The 20967-nt window shown below is 55.3% G+C and overlaps 1 protein-coding gene across 1 annotated transcript; it reads left to right on the top strand.

The window, feature by feature from the left end:
• The first annotated feature begins 1944 nt into the window (after positions 1-1944).
• NPPC (natriuretic peptide C) lies at positions 1945-12360 on the top strand. The gene is made up of 3 exons (XM_077348099.1): positions 1945-2159; positions 3211-3640; positions 11766-12360. Exons 1-2 carry the CDS (start codon positions 2064-2066, stop codon positions 3610-3612), a joined length of 498 nt encoding a protein of 165 aa, XP_077204214.1. The 5' UTR covers positions 1945-2063; the 3' UTR covers positions 3613-3640; positions 11766-12360.
• The last annotated feature ends 8607 nt before the right edge of the window (positions 12361-20967 follow it).

Genomic DNA, 20967 nt, shown 5'->3' with positions numbered 1-20967 from the left:
CTGCTTTGGAGGGTGCGCTCCGTAGCCTTGATCTCCACTGAGCCTTCCCCCCACGCCCCCCGCCCTTGCCCTTCCCCTTCCTAGGCTCCAACCCCCTCCATCTCCGGGAGTTTCCTAGCCGGGAGTTGGCAAGCTTTCTCCGAGGCCGACAAGTCGCGCCAGAGAGTAGAGGAGGGGGGAGTCAGGTGCCTCCGTGACAGCGCGGCCCAGACAGCTTCTGCCCGCCCATGATGTGCCAGCCCGGCCCGGTCACTCGGGAGGCGAAGGGCCGCCCCTTCGGGGAAAGGCACCATCGGCGCGCTGCGGGGCAAAAAGCCCTTCCCGCTCCCTCAGCCCCCCCCCCCCGCCTCCTCAGTTGGACTTTCGGGGCACCCTGACGCTGCTCGTGCAATTCCAACCTCCCGGGGGACCGGGAGATCTCCCGGAACGACCAGTCATCTCCAGACTCCACGGATCAGTTCCCTCAGAGAAAATGGCAGATGGGGGTTGAGGGGGGAGACTCTATACCTTCATACCGCCCCTGACGTCCCCAAATGCTGGTTTCCTCAGGCCCCACTTCCCAATCTCCAGGTATTTCCCGACCTGGAGTTGGCAAGCCCTATCCTCCCAAGCGCCGAGCCTTTTTCGGGGCTAATCTGGCGTCGCTCCTGCTCTGTCGCTCTGTCCACGGTGACGTCGGGGGAAACACCCACCCACCCCTGAAATCCATGCCGGGCGCGTGTTGGGGACCCCGGGCACCCCCGGGTGGCCCCTGCAAGTCGGGGCAGCGGCTGGCGGGCGTCACAAAGCCCCCCAAAGGCAGGGCTGGCCCCGATCCCCTCACAGAAGGCGGAGAGAGGTTCGCCGTCGAGGAAGCCGTTTCTCCCGGCCTCGGGCTGGCGTTTCTCCCTCTCCACGCCCCGGAGAGGCAAAAAGGGGGATTTGTGGCTTAGGGGTTGCATTCCTTTATTTATTAGCTCCCGAAGGGAGACCCAAAATCAGCGGCCTCCATTCTCCTCTCCTTTAGACTCACAACAGCCCTGTGAGGTAGATCAGACGTGTGACTTGGCTCGAGGGGTCCCCGCTAACTTCCAGAGCAGAAGGGGGGGAGGGGGGTCCGAACCTGGGTCTTCCCTTGACCAAGTCCCGGTGGCTGGTGAGGATTTCCACGAACACACAAGCCGCCGCCTTTGACCAAAGGCCCCTCTGGAAGTCCACCGCATCGATTCAGACCGGCAGCGGCCCTGCAGGGTCTCTCCCCACCCCCTCCCGCCTGGCCCTTTCAGCTGGAGCTGCCGGGGATCGAACCGGAGGCCTCCTGGGTGACAGGCGCCCCTCTCCCGGACTCTCCAGGATCTGGGGCAGGGGAGCTGCCACGGACTGGATCGGAGACCTTCTGCGTGCCGAGCAGGTGCCCTCCCGCCGAGCCCTCTTCGCCTTCCTCTCTGCACAAGAGACGCCGCGCGAGGGAGTCCAGCCTCAGTCTCGCCTACTCGGACTGGCAGCTGCTCTCTAGGCCCCCCGGCGGAGGTCTTTCCCACCCCCCTCCCCCCGCCCATCCCCAGCGCGGTGCCCCCTTCCCTGCCAAGGGGCCACTCGGCGCCCGGCAACGCCGAGCGCCTCCTTCCAGCCCCCCACCCCACCCCACCCCACCCACCCCCGCAAGGCGCGCTGCGGCGTCCCCCCCCCCCAGTTCCCGCGGAAGGGGGTCCCCGGGCTCCCGCGTGCTCCGCATTCCCACGCTCAGCCCTCCGAGGGGACGGAGGGGCGGCCCAGGGGAGAGAGCGCCCTCCCTTCGCGGCGTCCCCAGCGGGCCGCGGACTCCCTGTCTGGCGGCAGCAGCAGCCCGGCTCCGGCGACCGGCTGGACGGCTTCTCCCCTCCCCCACCCCCACCCCCACCCCGGGGCGGGGGGGGGAGGGGAGGATGACATCACCGGCAGGTCCCTTATAAAGAGGCGAGGGCGCGCTCGGGCGGCACAAGCGGCTCCAGCCGTCGGAAGGGAATCGCAGCGCCTCTTCCCCCGCCGCCGCCGCCGCCGCACCGAGCTCCGGCCGTCGAGGGCTCGCCTCCCGCTCGCCCGGCATGCACGTCTCCTCGCCCGGCCTGGCTGGCTGCCTCTTCCTCGCCCTGCTGGCCCTGCGGCTGGAGGCCAAGCCCGCGCCCCAGCACCCGCCCAAGGTAAGAAGGCCCCCCGGGGAGAGGGAGAGCCAGCCCTCGGGGTGACCCGTCGGCCGCGGAAGGGGGGCTGCCGGCACCCTCTGGGCAGGAGAGCCGGCCCCAGGCAGCGAGAGGCGCTTCGACGGACTGGACCCGCCAAGACAGGCAAAGCGCTTTGTATTAATCCGGATTAAGTCCCCCACTTTGATCGCTCAGAATGTGGGGAATCAAAGGTGGGGGAAGGCAGGCCGGGGTGAGCCGGGGGGGGGGGATCGCACGGAGGTTCGAGAGTGTAAGGATGGGGGGGGGGGGCGGGAGCACTCCGGGTTCCTAAATCCGGATTGCAAGGGCGGGCACCTGCTGGCCAATGAAAGGGCGCAGTCCCTTTCCCCTTGGAGCCCCCTGCAGCCCACCCTGAAGCCACCCCCTGCCCTTCGTGGGGGACAATCGGAGGGGGGTCCCCTCCGACGCCCGCCTCTCTCCCCCGCGCAGGACCGGCCTCCAGCCCTGCGGCTGCTCTCCATCGGCCCGTGGTGCTGAGCCGGCCAAGCGGCAACCGTCAAGCGGCGGGCTCGGCTTCCCCTCTCCGTGCCTTCGGGCAGGCGGGCGCCTCTCCCCCCAGCCCAGCCCAGCCCAGCCCAGCCCGGGGAGCGGTTTCCCAAGCCCCCGAAGCGAAGGCCGAGCGGGGGCCGCCCAGTGAGCCCTCCAAACCGGTGGGGGTCCCGCCCGGGGGGGGGGAGATACAGAAAAGGGATCAGTTGTCTGACGGGACGGTCCCCCCCTCCTGCTTCCCTTTGCAGCAAAAGGCAAGGTGGGACGGCGGGGGGGGGGTTGACACTGGCACCCCCACCCCAATTCCCTTTCCTTTGGCATCCCCATTCCCCGTCCCCCTCCCGACCCCCGACGGCGGGGGCAGTCTTGGACGGCGCTTCCCCCCGTGAACACCCCCTCCCCATTGCCCACCCGCCTCGGGGGGACTCAGGAGGAGGCGGGGGGGGGGCGGCGGCTCTGAAGGGTTTCCTCGACGGGGCACCCGCCTGACGTGTCCCTTTTTGTGCTTTCCTCCCGGCAGGGCCCGCCCGGGAGCCCGGGAGCGGCGGCGGCGCTGGGGCGCGGACTGGCCGAGCTGCTGGAAGCGTCGTCGGGGCCGGCGGCGGGGCGCGGCGGCGGCGGAGGCACCAAGGCGGGCGCGCAGCAGCGGGGCAAGGGCTCCTCCTCGTCCTCGTCCTCGTCGTCGTCGCGGCTCATGCGCGACCTGCGCACCGACACCAAGCAGGCGCGGGCGGGCTGGGCGCGGCTCGTGCACCCGGAGCACCACGCCGGAGGAGGCGGCGGAGGAGGAGGCGGCGGCGGCGGCGGCGGAGGCGGAGGAGGATCGCGGCGCCTGAAGGGCCTCTCCAAGAAGGGCCTCTCCAAGGGCTGCTTCGGCCTCAAGCTCGACCGCATCGGCACCATGAGCGGCCTGGGCTGCTGAGCCGGCCCGAGGGCGACCCCTGGCGGCGGTGAGTCCACAGCGCGGCCCGACCGGGGTCCTTTTTTGGGAGGGGGGGAGTGAATCCAAAAGAAAAGGGTTGGGAAAGGTTGGCAGAAGCTTTTGCAGAACTGGCCCCACCAAAGAGCCAGGGACCAGCAGCCCCTTGAAGATCCACCCAATTCTGGTGTCACAAGTGGTTCCCATGCGATTCACAGCTCTGACTGTGAATTATTTTTTCCTGATTATCTAATTGGTAAAGGTAACGGTAATGACATCCCCTGTGCAAGCACCGAGTCATGTCTGACCCTTGGGGTGATGCCCTCTAGCATTTTCATGGCAGACTCAATACGGGGTGGTTTGCCAGTGCCTTCCCCAGTCATTACCGTTTACCCCCCAGCAAGCTGGGTACTCATTTTACCCACCTCGGAAGGATGGAAGGCTGAGTCCACCTTGAGCCGGCTGCTGGGATCGAACTCCCACCCTCATGGGCAGAGCTTCAGGCTGCATGTCTGCTGCCTTACCACTCTGCGCCACAAGAGGCTCTACATATGGTCATATCACCCAATAAATGTTTACCAAATTGCGTGCGTAAGAGAGAGAGAGAGAGAGAGAACAAGCTACTGCCTTACCACCCTGCGCCACAAAAGGCTCTTAACTGGTACCCGTAGTTTAAAGCCATTACTATCTTGTGTAGCCAACAGAAAGGGAAGGCCATGCATGCACAACGTTGCGTTCTATGCCCATTGTGAGAGGGGGGGCAGGGAGATGAGCTGGTGCTTGGCTTTTGGGGCCTTTTTCAGTATGCCGAGGGCAATGCCAGGGGTCGCTTTGGGGTTAGAGAGGAATTCCCTTCCCAGCCTGATTGGCCCTGGGCTTCTGGAGGCATAGATCAGGGCAACTGTAAGCAATTTTGTGATTCCTTCAGGTAGGATGCTTAGGGCTGATCCTGCATTGAGCAGGGGGTTGGACTAGATGGCCCCATCCAACTCTATGGTACTATGATTCTAGTGAAAAGCAGGCCCCCCCAAACCCCCAAATTTCTATGCTTCCAAACCTAGAGCTGGCATTTCTCTCCCCCTCCCCTCGCCGGTGGTCAGGGGAACCTGGCACCCCGATGAACCTGAACAGATGTCACCAGTTCTACTAGCAGGACTGATCCACTGGAACCCACCCAGTTATATGGGGCTGGGCTTTCTGCTTTGAACACCCGGCAGAAATGATGATGATCTTTTAAAAAATACATCTCAAGATCCGTTTGGATGGATTGGGGGGGGGGAGCTGGCCCACTATTGCTTCCCCAAAGGCTCTGGTTCCCCCCTTCGCTGCCTCCCAAGAAATCTCCCCAAAGTGGGTATGAGCCCCAGTCCATCCGGTCGTGATCTGGAACCAGGTTGAAGCTTTGGGGGTCGGATGGAGGGTTGAACTGGCTGCAGGGAAGCCCGGTTAAAATCTTGGCTTGAGATTGTATCCCGCCGGGATGGGGAAAGCCTCAGGTGAACTACGAGCTCTCAGATGGACCTACCCAGCAGGGCTGTTGGGAAGATCCTTTGAGGCTGTTCTGTACCTTGCCCTGAGCCAATGCTCTCACTGAGGCTAGGTGTGCGGGAGGGTGTTTTGCAGAGTAATGCAAGCCTTGCAGGTGGTGGTCCCTGCCCCACGGAGCTTACAATCTGAATGAGGACAACATAGGGAAGGGAGGCAGGGCATGGGTAGCGGACAAGGGAGCAAGGAGGGATGGGGCATGGAGACCCCTCCCCCCCCATCCTTTCCTTTCTTCTCCAGCTTCTTTTCTCCAGGGATCTTGAGCACCGGGTAAGGAGTCTTTAAGGACAGTTTGGCTGAGTCTTTGTTTCTTTAAGAAAGATGGATAAAACGTCCTTATTTGTTTAAGGGCAATATTGTAGAGAGATGCTTGGCCAGCATGCCCCTTGGATCTCTATCCGACAACAGATAAGGGGACTTTAGTATTTTAATACAGTAGAGGGTACTTTAGTTAAAATAGGGGCAATCCATAATTCACAGTGAAAGTTGCCCCGCTTTTTGCTGTCCACAGGAGTCTCAAAGTGGCTCACAATCACCTTCCCTTCCACTTCCCACAACAGACACCCTGTGGGGTAGGTGAGGCTGAGAGAGCTCTGAGAGAGACTGCTCTATGAGAACAGCACTATCAGGACTGTGACCAGCCCAAGGTCACCCCGCTGGCTGCATGTGGAGAAGCGGGGAATGAAACCCAGCTCGCCGGATTAGAGGCCACCGCTCTTAAACACTACACCACTGAGGTGTACGTGGGTCAGAGAGCCAGCCTTTTACAAATCACACTGGCAAAGCCTGTCCAGATAAAATACAGTCCCTCCCACGCAGGACTGCTGAGGGGGCCCCGCTCAGACATGTGAGCACAAATGTGCTATAATGCAAGGACCTGTTTGGTATTTCTTATGGGCCGGGATGGTTGGAGATGGGAGAATGCCAAAATAACAGGGTGGGACCTGCTCTCCCAGCTTGGGGATCTCCCGTCCATATACTTGCCAGAACTGACCCTGCTGAACTTCCGAGATGTGACAAAATCAGGTTATCCTGGACCAGCCAGGTCAGGGCACGATGCGGTGACAGAGGAGAAGGGGACGTGCCATAGATTAACTCTGTGGTCGTAACCTTGAGGGACGGGGACACAAGAAGATAGTGTTTCAAAGCTTTTGACTGCAGATCATGAAAAGCTATGGTCGGTTTTAAAGGGAAGGGGCGCTCCACAGCACCTGGTTGTTTTGACGGGCAACTTGTGCTCCGGACAAGAGTTGGGGTGGAATATGAATGGAATGGCTCCTGATTGGCAGCCACGTTGCACAGGAGCATAGGGTCACCGCCAGGCCTCCTCTGGGCTCCAGCAGGAATGGAAGGGGCAGAGTTAGCAGATCCGGGAGATTTGGGGATGGAGTCTGGAGAAGACAGTGCCCTGCTGGCTCGTGGGAAGTGTAGTCCATGGACATCTGGAGAGCCACTGTTTGGCCACCCCTGCCCTGAGGCATAACCAGGCAGGACACGGAGAGATCTGAGGTCAGGTCTTCCAGGCAGTTTGGGAAATTGCTTCCATGAGCCCCTTCCCATTCAGGCCTTGTTTTTGGAGGGAGGGTCAACCCCTCTGTAATGCCACTCCTGTGTGTCTTTTGGTTCCCATTCCAGGGCTGATGGTGGTATATTCAGCATGGGTGCTTTGGATCAGCAAAATCATGTGGGGCTGGAAGGGCAGAACCCCTTGGCCCTCTTCTCCCTAGGGCTGCTAGCTCCCACTTGGGGAACACCTGAAGATTTGGGAGATGGAGCCTGGGGGGGGGGCAGGGCTTGGGAAGGGGAGGGCTGTCAGTCAGGTATAATGCCAAAGCTACCGTGATCTTCAGGGGAACTGATCTCTGCCCTCTGGAAATCAGTTGGCATCCCAGGTGACCTCCAGCTCCTACCTGGAGATTGGCAGTCCATCACCACACACGCATGTAATTACATCCCTGTGTGGCCATCCTGGGCCTATAAAAGCGACCTTGTCCTGGGTCTCCACAGTTCAGCCTTTCCTGCTGCAAGGAATGGGGCACCAAAGGGCTCAGACTTCGACTAGATCAGGGCCAAAGGATTATTAAACCATCAAGCAAAAAGGAGGGCTTCCTACCCCACTCCCCCCCCCCCACTAACCGATCCTGTTGTGCGGCAAACCTTTCTTCCTTTGAAGCACTCTCAGGTGTTTCCTGCAGCCAAAAAAATTTGTCCAAGGGGGGCGATTGTTAAAAGCTAAATTAGAGGCTGCCCCTTTTAACCACTGTACCAAGCTGGAATTTGACAATCTACCCCCCACCCCCATGCACAAATACCCAACAGACCCACATGCCCAAATCCCTTGCATTAACTTTGGCGTGTAAAGCCAGGTAGCTGAAAATCTAAAGAAGACTCCAGCATTGTGTCCACGCTCATTGAGACGGTAGGAATCCGACAGGGAGGTGCCGTGCCTCTGAATAGACTGTTTGTTTGGGGGCCAGAATGGGGTGTGAAACATCTTGGAACCAAAACTAGCCAGATCCTTCATGAACTGGGAAGAGGGGTGTTTTTTCCTCCTCTAACAGCCCCCCCCAAATTTGGCTCCCACCTGTTTCAGCCTTAAAAAGGCACCCGATAAAACCCAAACATTATAATTAGAATGGTTGGCTTTCTAGCCCACCCTAGGCAATTTGGGGGATTATTTATACCCCTGTGAGATACACTGCGTGTCCCTCACATAGCGAGGATGGTTGGGGACACCTGCTTGGAGTGGAAAGCTAAAATAGGAGAACGGGGGTCCCGATCCCTGGTGGCACGTGAGGCATTGTGATAATTTTCCATCCTCCCCCGTGGGGACAGAAGTTTGTATGTAGGACTCTTCTTCCTTCTGGAGCCAGGGCTGCTTGGTTGTCTCCACAGTTCCTGCAGAACAACTGGCCCCATTTATTTAGAGGGCGTGTTGGGGTTTTTTAAGTTCTCGATTGCAGCAATGATCAGAAATTAGGGGGGGTTTCTGTCCAGGCGTGGGGGAAAAAATTGCACTGACTTCTATGGCCCAACTAGCCAGGCCTCCTTAGAGCTCAGAGGCTAATAGGGTGGCAAGATCCAGTTTGGGAAACTCCTAGAGCAGGGGTAGTCAACCTGTGGTCCTCCAGATGTCCATGGACTACAATTCCCATGAGCCCCTGCCAGCAAAAGCTGGCAGGGGCTCATGGGAATTGTCATCCATGGACATCTGGAGGACCACAGGTTGACTACCACTGTCCTAGAGATTTGGCATTGCAACCTGGGGAGGGCAGGGACTTTAGCAGGGTACAATGGCACCGAGTTCCACCCTCTGAAGCATCCATTTTCTCCAGAGATGAGCTGCAATTCTGGAGGACCCCAGGTCCCGCTTGGTGGCTGGCATCCCTAGGAGCTGAGCAGGGTCAGCCCTTGATAATACTTGGACAGGAGTCCACCAAAGCAGTCCACGGTCGCTACGCCAAAAACCTCTGACTCTTGCTTTGAAAGGGGTTCTCAGTTGCCATAAGCTGGCCATGACCTTTCTTGCCCCGCATTCTTGTACAGGATGAGCTTGGGGGACCCCACTCTGGGTTACCTCCCCTCCCTGCACGTAGGTAGTTGGGGACAGGGGCAGGGCCTTCCCTGTGGTGACCCTCAGGGCTGAAACCAATTCTCCAACATCTTCGCTCCTTAGTGCCATCTCTTGTTGGGTCAAAATGGTGATGTGACAACTGTTCTGAGGCTTTCAACAAATTCCTTGCAATCGGCTGGAGCAGGCTTTCTCAACCAGGGTTTCATGAAACCCTGAGGCTTCTTGATGGGTTTCCCGAATGGGTAGTTCTCTCTCTCTCTCTCTCTCTTGCACACACGCAATTTGATAAACATTTATTGACCATATGTAGAGCCTCTTGTGGCGCAGAGTGGTAAGGCAGCAGACATGCAGTCTGAAAGCTCTGCCCATGAGGCTGGGAGTTCGATCCCAGCAGCCGGCTCAAGGTTGACTCAGCCTTCCATCCTTCCGAGGTCGGTAAAATGAGTACCCAGCTTGCTGGGGGGTAAACGGTGATGACTGGGGAAGGCACTGGCAAACCACCCCGTATTGAGTCTGCAATGAAAACGCTGGAGGGCGTCACCAAGAGTCAGACATGACTCGGTGCTTGCACAGGGGATACCTTTACCTTTACCTTATGACCATAAGTGGCCATGTTGACATGCTCCCCCTCCCCAAATGGCCCATGATGGGCCTGGAGGGGGTGGAGAGGGGAGGGGTCCCAGGTGGGCATGTCCACAGCTCTGCTTCCCAACCATAGTCTGCATAATTGCACCGCCTCTGTGATTTCTTGAAGCCTGGAGAGTGTTTCAGGAGTTTCTCAAGGGTAAAAAAGTTGAGAAAGGCTGGTCTAGTAGTCTGTGGGGGGAGGGGGATTTGAAATGTGATCATTTATAATCAAAAACCTGCAACCTGCCTTGAAAGGGCCAAAGCTGTGGGGGAAGGGGAGGGTTGATGTGTTTTCAAATAGTACCTCCAGACAAAAGTGGATTTGGGGAGCCTTTGAAGGTGGAATGGGAAGGGAGGACAGCGGGGGTATAGCCTGATCTTGTTAGATCTTAAAAGCTAAGCAGGGTCAGTACTCCGGAGACCACCAAGGAAGGCTCTTCAGAGGAAGGCAAGGGCCAGCCAACTCTGCTTCTCTAGCTTGGTGTCTCGATTAGGAGCACGGGCTTCTAATCTGCTGAGCTGGGTTTGATTCCTCACTCCTACTCCACCTGCAGCCAGCTGGGTGGCCTTGGGCTCGCTACAGCACTGATAAAGCTGTTCTGAGAGGGCTCCCTCAGCCTCCCCTCCCTCACAGGGTGTCAGTTGTGGGGAGAGGAAAGGGAAGGTGATTGGAATCCACTTTGAGACTCCTTTGGGTAGAGAAAAGGGGCATATAAGAACCAACTCTTCTTCCTTGCCTTGAAAGCCCCTTTCTGGGATCTCCATAACTGGACTGTGCTCATGTCCATCCACGATGGGTCACAGCTTGCAGGATCAGATCCCCGTGGCTGCTAGGGGAGGCCATACCAGGAAAGATGACCCTGGCCCAGAGAGGGAAGCTTTTGAGGGCTTTCTGGGCCAGCTGCTCCAGCACAATAACTGTATTGGACAGGAGGTTTTGAGTGCCCTCAAGGCTAACCAGTCTCCCCTCTAGCCTAAATGCACAGTGGTTCCGTGCACGTTCCCAGAGAGGTGCTTACATCAGCACATTGGACGTTGAATTCTTTGCACAGCAGTGTGCTCTCGTGGCCAGCTGGCTGCAGGCCTGGAACTGGAGCATGCAGAGTTGTGGTGGTGTGTTGTGGAAATCGGGGCCATTCTGACCACGCTGGACTCCTGCTCATCTACACAAGAGCTGGACGGAACCTGTGTGTTGTCGTGGGTTGGAGCACTGGAGACCTGCACCTCCCCAAGTCACCTTTGATTCCTGAATATTTGTACCCTGAAAGTCTGCTTGGTCTTGAAGGGGCTGCTGGGTTTGAATTGAGATGTTCTCCTGCATGCCAGCATGGCTACCCGCAGAATGATCTGGGTGACAATGGGCCACTAATTCCCTCTCTGCCTAACCTAATGTTTGGAGTTATTTTGAGGGCAAAATGAGGGGGGGTATTTGCACCACTCAGCCGAGCCCCTTTCAAGAAGGGTAAGAGGGGGGAAAATAGGCTGGGTGGTATTGACTGTTGCAGCCAAGAGTGCCTGCACTCAAAAGCTCCCGCCTTGAATAAATCTTTTTGGTCTTAAAGGTGCCACTGGACTCTGGTTTTATTCTGGTAGTTCTTGGTCCCTGGTGTTTTGCCAGTAACTGTGGCCGGTGTCTTCAGAAGTACGACACAGCAAGATGGGAATCTCTTGGTGCCAAAGTGTGGCATCTGTGAACAGTTGCTGGGCATTTTATTTACTTATTTTGTTTGCATGTGTTTGTGAGTGTGTAATACATCACATTCCTGTCTTACCTGGGAGTCTCCATGGGGTGGGCTGGAACAGACACAGGAAGAAGAAGAGTTGGTTGTTATATCCTGCTTTTCACTACCTGAAGGAGTCTCCGGGTGCCTTACAATCGCCTTCCCTTCCTCTCCCCACAACAGACACCCTGTGAGGGAGGGGAGGCTGAGACAGCTCTGAGAGAATGGCTGTGAGAACAGCACTATCAGAACTGTGACCAGCCCAGCTGGCTGCATGTGGAGGAGTGGGGAATCAAACCCAGCTCACCAATTAGAAGCCGCCGCTCTTAACCGTTCCACCAGGTGCTGCCTATTGCCGACGACCCATCTGGATCTATTTCCAGAATGTAGACCTGTCTGTAACTGTTCACCCGTTCCACATTCTGGCCCAGTGAGATTCGCATCTCATCCAATGTTACTGGTGGAACATCAGGGACTGGAACGACCCGCCCACAGCCCGGAAAACCCACAACGGCCAGGTGACTCCGGCCACAAAAGCCGTTGACAACTCACAGACCTGACAAAGTTCACACCGGCACGCACATTGCATGTCAAGCCACCATGTTTGAGGGGGTCTTTTCCTCACAGCACACGCGAGAACTGAGCGAGGGACGTGGGGAGAGTCTAATGAGGGTCTGCTTTCTTTCCAGGTCTGACGCTCCTTCTGAATCCCCCTCACCCCCCCTCCCACCCCCGTGGACATTTTTTAAGGTCTCCTGCATCACCGCCGATGGACTGCCAAGCAACAGCTCCGAGGTCTGGCCCGGCCCACCCTTCGGTACGAGGACTCCAGACAGAACCAGCAATTTGGAGGGGGGGGGGAGAGGACTTTTTGTTTTTGGAACTCCATATGTTCCCTTCCTATCTTAACCCATATATATCTCTGCCTATACACATGCAACTGACTCCCCCCAGCCCCCCAATCTCTCGCGACGAGAGACCCCCCTTTTCTCCCCAGAGACTTTGGAAGCCCAGCTGTATCCCCCCGAGGTTGCTGTTTGTACATTCACGTCACGCATAAATGTATTTATGTTGTAAAGCTATTTATATATTGTTTATAAAGAGATATTTATAAAAGAAATTTTATTTATGTAACTAAATGAAGAGGAGTCTAGCATTGTAACTGTCCTCCCCCCCCCCTTTCTCCTTTTCTCAGTTTGTCTGTTTATTTGAAATAGTTGGAAAATGTTTTGGGGGGGGAACACCCCCCAAAAAAACAAAAAAAAAACACCATTCCATGTACGATTTCCGCAGCCTGTCTTTCTTTCATCTTAGGACCACGGGACGCGTGGCTAGCGATTACAATGCAACTGCCTTAGGCTTCAGGGGGGCAGAGCTCAGCCCAGGAGCTGCATCTGGTCTACGGCAGGGTAGTCAACCTGTGGTCCTCCAGATGTCCATGGACTACAATTCCCACGAGCCCCTGCCAGCAAACGCTGGCAGGGGCTCGTGGGAATTGTAGTCCATGGGCATCTGGAGGACCACGGGTTGGCTACCCATGGTCTACGGGACTAGTTGAGCAGGTGTTGGTGCGAGGACGGTTTTTCACAAAGTGCTTGGGAAAGGTAGAGCAGGCCTGGCTCTCAGCCCGTGGGGGAGGGGGGCACTGGAACCAGGGTAAGCCAGGAGTAAAACTAAGGTTGCCAACAAGATGCGTCAACCTCCAGGTGGGGGCAGGAGATCCCCCATGATGACAAGCTATTGCCAAACTAGAAAGAAATGGCTGCTTTGGGGGTGGACACTATGAATGTAAGAACATCAGAAGATCCCTGCTGGATCACACCAGGGAGGGTCCGTCTAGTCCAGCCTCCTGCCTTACATAGGGGCCAGCCAGTTCCTCTGGAGGGGCATTAACAGAGGCCAAGGCCTTCATAAGAACATCAGAAGATCCCTGCTGGATCACACCAGGGGTCCATCTAGTCCAACCTCCTGCCTCACACAGTGGCCAATGAGTTCCTCTGGAGGGCCAACAACAGGGCATGGAGGCCGAGGCCTTTATAAGAACATGGGAAGAGCCGTGCTGGATCAGACCAGGGAGGGTCCCTCTAGTCCAGCCTTCTGTCCCACACAGTGGTCAGCCAGTTGGAGGGGCAACCACAGGGCGCAGAGGAGACTTTTCCCCCTTTCCTAGCTGTTCATTCCTGTATCAACACATTCTCTGCCGGAGAACTCACAATTTTAATGCCCCTCTGTGTGAAGTTGTATCTCCTTTTGTCTGTCCTAAACCTACTGCCCATCAGCTTCATTGCATGCCCTTTTGGCCAACTCTTCCCCGCACGCCCACAGTATAAGAAACCTCTATCGCCCCCCCCCCCAAGCCAGCATGGTTAAGAGTGGTGGCCTCTAATCTGGCAAGTTGGGTTTGATTCCCCACTCCATCTCCACATGCAGCCAGCTGGGTGACCTGAGCTTGTCACAGTCTTGATGGTTCTGTTCTTAGAGAACATTTATCCCAGAGCTCTCTCCGCCTCACCTACCTCACAGGGCGTCTATTGTGGGGAGAGGAAAGACAGGTGATCATGAGCCGCTTGGAGATTCATTTGGGCAGTGAAAAGCGGGGTATGAAAACCAACTCTTCTTCTACTTTCCATCTCTTTGCTCAACTGAGAAGCCACAGACTCTTCAGCCTCGCTTCCTGGGGCAGGTTCTTCAATCCTCTTGGTCGCCCTCCTCTATATTTTGGCCAGTTCTGCACTGCCCTGCTTGAGATACAGTGACCAGAATTGCACACAGAGTTTTTTTACTGCGGCAGCAACTGGGTTGACACGTTCCTTCAGCAGCCTACCAGAAGCCCAAGATCTTTTCCCCCTTTTATACAACAAGTTGGAAGGGACCTCCTGGGTCATCTAGTCCAACCCCCTGCACTATGCAGGACACTCACAACCCTCTCGCTCATCCACTGTCACCTGCCACCCCCTTGAACCTTCCCAGAATCAGCCTCTCCGTCAGATGGCTCTCCAGTCTCTGCTTAAAAACCTCCAAAGATGGAGAACCCACCACCTCCCGAGGAAGCCAGTTCCACTGAGGAGCCGCTCTAACTGTCAGGAACTCCTTCCGGAGGTTTAGCCAAAAATTCTTTTGAATTAATTTCAACCTATTGATTCTGGTCTAACCCTCTTGGGCAACAGAAAACAACTCTGCTCCATCCTCTTTGTGACAGCCCTTCAAGTGCTTAAAGATGGCTATCATATCACCTCTCAGTCGTCTCTTCTCCAGGTTAAACAGACCAAGCTCTCTCAACGTTTTCTCATACATCTTGGTCTCCAAACCCCTCCCCATCTTCATTGCCTTCCTCTTTATTCAATTGTGGTGCCCCAAACTGAACACATTATTCTAAGTGAGGCCGAACCAGAGCAGAGTAAAGCAGTACCATCACATTGCGTGATCTGGACACTGTACTTAAAGAAGTATACAGCCCAAAATCCTGTTTGCCTTTTTAGCCGCTGAGTGACACAGCTGACTCATGTTCAGTGTCTGGTCTACTAAGACCCTTAGATGTTTTTCGCACATGCTACTGCAAGAGAGGTCTCATCCATCCGACAGCAATGCAGTTGATTTCTCCTACCTAAATGCAGAACTTTACATTTTTCACTATTTAAATTCATTTTAGCCCAGTTTTCCAGCCTGTCAAGATCAGCATGTATCATGATTGTGTCTTCTGCTGTTTGCTGCCCCTCCCAGTGTAGCATCATCTGCAAATTTAATAAGCACCCCCTCTATTCCTTCATCCAAATCATCATCTGTAAACCGCTCCGCGGAAGCGGCAGTAATAAAGCGCTAAGGGCAATGTGGGAGGAGAAAGGGGCGGGCTAGCACCCGCTGTATTTCGCTACAGTGGGCCTTAAATCTAGTCCCTATACATAAAATCATGACTGCACAGCATGACAAAATGCAGAAGGTTCTGAAGCCTCCTATTGGTGGAATATCCCCAACTCAGAGCCAATGGCTGCTCTTGCTCAGATCACATGTACCCCTGACTGCACAGCCTGACAAAATGCAGAAGGTTCCGAAGCCTCCTATTGGTGGAATATCCCCGACTCTGGATGCTTTAGGATGCTTAGGGCTAATCCTGCATTGAGCAGGGGGTTGGACTAGATGGCCTGTATGACCCCTTCCAACTCTATGATTCTATGACTCAGAGCCAATGGCTGCTCTTGCTCAGATTACATGTACCCCTTCCCTTCGGGCCGGCTGTGAAGGGAGCCTGGCTGAGGGGAGGGAAACGTTTTCGAGAGCAACGCAGGGGAGTCTGAGGGCATGGGGGTGCTTTCCTTTGGAGGGCAGGGAGCTTTCCCCTTCTGCCTAACCATTGGCTGGCAGGGAAGCCACAGAAAACCCCCTTCTCGCTGCTGGAGGGAAGATGCAGCCAACCCCTGAGTATCTCCCCCACTCTCTGAACATTTTAGGCCTACCACACAAGGTTGTTGTACAGATGAAACTGGATGCTCTTGCAGGGGTTCTTTTCCGTTTCATTTGCACAAATCCGTGCAGTAGGCATCAAGTGTTTCATCTGCACAACAGCCTGCATGGGAGGCCTCAAATGTTTTTCCTGCACAACAGCCCTGTCCACCCTCCTGAGCGGCCATTTCTGCCTGGAGAGCTGATCTTTATAGTGTGGAGATGAGCTGTAATTCCAGGATGTCTCCATGCCCCACCTGGAGACTTGCTATCCTAGACTTGGAGATATTCCTTGAGGAATATTAGTGCAGAGACATCATAATCCTTCATGTGTGTGTCTCAGGCCTTCCATTTTTGAATTTACCTGAGAGCTCATGGTTCCCTGCATATCTGCCCTTCCCTGCAAATCTGCAGGGTTCCCACCTACAGTTCTCATCATCAAACTAGGTTTCTAATTAATGTCTTCCTCCCTCGTTGGATTTAAAGCCCTCCTCGCCAGGCCTGCAAAACACTTTTTTTCCCACCCTTGAGCAAACCATCCCAAGAGAGAAGAGGCTCATCACGAGTGGGCAAGCCGTGGTCCAGAAATCCAACCCTTTCACGATGACACCAATGTCGTAGCCAGTCATTTACCTGCACCCTTGGTCTTTCCCTTCCCAAGCCACGGCCATTGGCAGGGAGAACTGACAAAAACACAACCTGCGCTCCCAGGCCCTTCCGCTTTCCCCCCAGAGCCACAAAACCGCTTCCAATAAGCCTCACGCTGCACTGGGCAGTCTCAGATGTTCCCACGTGAATGAGGAGGAAGGGGCCATAATCCATGGGCCTTTCAAGCCTTTCCAGCCTGTCCGTGCCCTCCTTGAGGCTTGCACCAGGTAGACAGCAGACCTCCCGAGACAACACATCCGGTGGACATACTCTGGCCTCCACCCCTCTCAGAAGGGAATCCCCAATCAGCAGGACCCGCCTCTTCCTGCACTGGGGACCAGAAGAGCGGGCCCCCTCGTCCGCAGGGGCCCATGGGAAATCTTCGGGGGGCCTCGCTCCTGGTCCTGTGTCAATATCTCCAGGCCAATCCTGGAGTCTGTGACTGAGATTCAAAGGGGCAGGAGAGCTCTTTACTTTTCCACGCCTATTTGTAACTTTCCTCCTGTTTTGGGTGCTCCTCTGTTGGGTGAGCTGCCTTTCCCTCCTCCCTCAAAAGTGCTTCTTGCGTTCTGCCTGTGAACTCCTCGCCCTCCTTTGTAGAATTCCACGTGGACGGACGGGGCCTCTGGCCTCTGGCTCTCCTCCTCTAGCAGAGCTACCAACTCCCACTTGCTGCAAGTGGAATTGCAGTTACCCCGAGGTAAGAACACCAACATGCCACAGAACACGCGTGTCACTCCTTGGGCCCCAGCACCAGCCATGCCTCTTGGGTCCATTGCAGAAGTAGCTTGGATCTTCACTCCCCTGAATACGTACAGAACCCTCCGGCTTGACTCCCCCTCCCCCAAGAGGCTTTTGGAGTGCTGAGTCAGCAGCCAGCCCCAAGCAACCCCCCCCCCTCTCTTTGCCCTGCAATCAGCTGCAGTCACTTCCCACCCAGGCAATGAGCAGATACAAACAACTTACTCAAACAGTCCCTTCTCCTGCAAGTTATAGACTCTCTCTCACAAACACCTCATAGTATAAGAGCAGAAAGGACCAGCACTCACCACTTGGCTCCTTCTCCTTCCCTGGCCCAGCAGCCTGTGGATTAATGGGTGATGTGGCCATGTTAACCTGCCCACCCCAAACGGCCAATGGTGGGCCTGGAGAGGGGGAAGGGGAGGGGCCCCGGGTGGGCGTGTCCACAGCTCTGCTTCCCAGCCATATTCTGCCATTGCACCACTTCTGGGGTTCCTGGAGGCCTGAAGAATGTTTCAGGGGGTTCTCAGCGGTAAAAAACCAGTTGAGAAAGGCTGCCTAACGACGTCCTACCCCGCTGTGGACCTTCCCCAATCCTGCCCTCCACAGGCTCTTCCCCCCCCCCCCAAACCTCCAAGTATCTCCCAACCCAGAGCTGCAAACCTTTTTGAAGCCTCCAGGTGAATCCCGGAGGGCTCCAGGGATTGCATCTCAAGGTGACAGAGATCCGTCCCCCTGGAGAAAATGGCTGCTTCAGAGGGTGGGCTGTAAGGCGTTGTAACCCCCCTGAGCTCCTTCTGCCCCCCCCTGGCTCCACCCCCAAAGTCTCCATGAATTCCCTAACCTGGAGTTGGCAGTGCTTAGGAGCAGAGCTCTTTCCATCGGGCTGGGACTAAATTGTGCCTTCAGGCTGTGAAGCCTGGCCCTCTCGTCAGGGAGGCTGCAGCGCTGGCATCAGTGCCTTCCGGAGGGCCTGCTCAGGAGGCACAGAGAGATCTGCTATTCCAGACGACCAAGATCAGCTCCCCTGGGGGAAACCGTGGCTTTGGAGGGAGGACATTAGGGCACTGCATGGTACTGATGCTGCTCTCCTCCCCAAGCCCCACCCTCCTGAGGTTCCACTCCCCCCCCCCAAAAAAAAAACCTCCAGGTATTTCCCAGCCCAGAGCCAGCAACCCCACACAACAGTGTAGCAGCAATGGGGTGGGAATGCAACAAGCAAACAAAACCGAGGCGTACAGGAAATGGAAACCGCCAGGACAAAACGGCTCTAAAACGTCAGTAAGGAATGCTTCCAAAAGCGCCCAACAGTCATCGATAAAGCATCCTAGACAATTGCCAACAATAACCATACGGTACTAATTTGGGTACCAAAAAAAGGAGACGTCTTTTGAGTCTATTGGTTATTTATCCCCTTGAGGAGCTTGATAATATATTCCTCCTGTTGGGTCCACCGCAGATGCCACCCTGCGAAACGGGGGGCTCATTTGGAGTTCCGTAAGAGTTTTGCCCAAACTATTTTTTGCACTACACTTACTGTACTCAGTTTTACAGTACGGTATACCTATTACTGATTATTGTCTTTATGATGCTTTATAAGTGACCACTCCACTGAATAAGCGGTACGACAAGCTATGCTGAGCCATGGGATTGCCAACATTCAGAGAGAACTGAATGGCTAACAGCATCACTTTGGTCTTTTGAAGGCAGTACAAACTGCAGCTTCAGAGCCGCTAACACAGCCCCTCTGTGTTGATCACCCAGAATTCTAGTTGATGCGACTAAAATTCACCAACAGGCAAGGCAGATTATTAATATTAATAAAGGAGCTACTGTGGTACAGTGCTCAGAGCATCTGGGAGACTGGTTCGTATCTTGAGTCTGCCAGAGGAGGTGGCCGAGTGAACACAGGCCTACCTCGCAGGTTTGACGTGAATATAAAACAGAGGCGGGGAGACAGTTATAAGCTCATTTGCGCCCACATTTGGGGAGCAAAGAGGAGCATAAACGAAACAAATAAACAAGGAATCAACTAACAATTCTCTGCTGTGTTAACAATTCTCTGCTACCTGAGAGCCAGCTTGGTGTAGTGGTTAGGAGTGCGGACTTCTAATCTGGCATGCCAGGTTCGATTCTGCGCTCCCCCACATGCAACCAGCTGGGTGACCTTGGGCTCGCCACGGCACTGATAAAACTGTTCTGACTGAGCAGTAATGTCAGGGCTCTCTCAGCCTCACCCACCTCACAGGGTGTCTGTTGTGGGGAGAGGAATGGGAAGGCGACTGTAAGCCGCTTTGAGTCTCCTTCGGGTAGGGAAAAGCGGCATATAAGAACCAACTCTTCTTCTTCTTCTTCTTCATATTTTAGGGGGCTGGGCTTTCCTCGATTTTTTTTAAAACCCTGCAAACTAAGAGAAAAGAGCAAGCGTCCAGCAGCACCTGAAAGATTAACCAAATTTGTGGCAGGGGAGGAGCTTTTGTGAGTTGCTGCTTGCTTCTTCAGATCCCCGAATTCCCATGCCTTCCAAGGAGACAGATCAAGATGGGTCGTTGTGGTAGTCTGTCTGCCGCAGCAGAAAAAAGCCAGAGTCCAGCAGCAGCATCAAGTCCACATCTGTGGCAGGGGAGTAGCTTATGTTAGCCACAGCTCCCTTCTTCACAGGCCAGGCAAAGAGCAGTTGTGGAGAGAAGTAGCTAAATTTGTACCCCTCTCCTGGCCTGCTACAAAAGTAGGGTCATGCGTCCTCTTGGCTGCCCCCGACACCAGGATTAAGAAGGAAAGCTGCCACCTCTGCATTTTGGCACCCTTAGTTACATGAAATATTTGATTATGCATGAATTAGCTGAGGCCAATGACCAGAGGACACCAGTGACCGCCGCTCTGCTCTATGTGCCAAGGAACACACAAACATAGACACACCCAGTTGGTGCTTGTAAGCATCAGTGCACCCCTGTGATTCTTGGTTTTAAAAATAAAACACACACACAACAACCCTGTGAAGTAGGCCAGGATGTGTGTTTCAACACCCACTTACGGAGAGGAGTTATGTGGCGGACTTATAAATCTTGGACATGGGGATCACTTTGGGGATGGGGAGAAAAACCAAGTGCATGTGTAGGTGGGCGGGGGGAGGGGAATCTGATTTGCTCACAGTTTAAAAGCTCAAGCATTCTTGAGAGATTAATGGTCTTGCAGCTAAAGGATGATAAGAGTCCTTTCCTGTATTCATGGAGAGGAGTTTGTGGCTCAGGGGAAGAGCCTCTCCTTGGCCTGCAGGAAGTCCCAGGTTAAGTCCCCAGCATCCCCTATGAAAAGGACTGAGTAGTTGGGGATAAGAAAGGCATCTGCCTGAGACCCTGCATAGCCACAGTATAGGAAGGAAGGAAGGAAGGAAGGAAGGAAGGAAGGAAGGAAGGAAGGAAGGAAGGAAGGAAGGAAGGAAGGAAGGAAGGAAGGAAGGAAGGAAGGAAGGAGGGAGGGAGGGAGGGAGGGAGGGAGGGAGGGAGGGAGGGAGGGAGGGAAGGAGGCTTGCACCATCTATAGCAGGGTTGGCCAAACTGTGGCTCTCTAGTCGTCCACAGACTACAATTACCATGAGCCCCTGCTAGACATCTGGAGAGCCACAGTTTGGCCAGCCCTTATCTATAGGCTTGAGGGAAAGCTGGGATTAAGGAGGAGGGGCTGCAGCTCAGGGGCTTGGCAGGCAGAAAGGCTGGTGTTCAGTCTCCAGTTAAAAGACCTGGGGAGAAGGAGATGTGGAAGACTTCAGGGGCCCTGCAGAGGTGCTGCCAGTGTGAGGAGGCAATACTGACCTTAGGGGAGCAAAGGCTTGACTTGGGGGAAGGCGGCTCCGTGTGTCCACGTGACAGGAAGCGAAGGCGTCTTCTCAAGTCCCCAGACCGCCGGGGGAAACAGCTCCCGGGTTGCCTGCCTACAAATCTATGCGCCAGTATTATGCGGGAGAGTGCATTACCAAATGCTGCTGGCCCTTCTCGCAGGTAAATCTCCATGACGAACCCCCCACCCCCACCATTTTTAATAGAAAAAAAAGACAGTCCTTCGGAC

This window comes from Paroedura picta, chromosome 8, assembly GCF_049243985.1.
Source record: "Paroedura picta isolate Pp20150507F chromosome 8, Ppicta_v3.0, whole genome shotgun sequence".
Lineage (NCBI taxonomy): Eukaryota > Metazoa > Chordata > Lepidosauria > Squamata > Gekkonidae > Paroedura > Paroedura picta.
The sequence above is the reverse complement of the archived record's forward strand: the minus strand, read 5'-3'. Positions and strand labels throughout refer to the sequence as shown.

Excerpts from the sequence above, each read along its gene's own strand:
- NPPC (XM_077348099.1), top strand. The coding sequence starts at position 2,064 with ATGCACGTCTCCTCGCCCGGCCTGGCTGGCTGCCTCTTCCTCGCCCTG. Across the intron at positions 2,160-3,210 it reads CGCCCCAGCACCCGCCCAAG|GGCCCGCCCGGGAGCCCGGG; the intron begins GTAAGAAGGCCC and ends TCCTCCCGGCAG.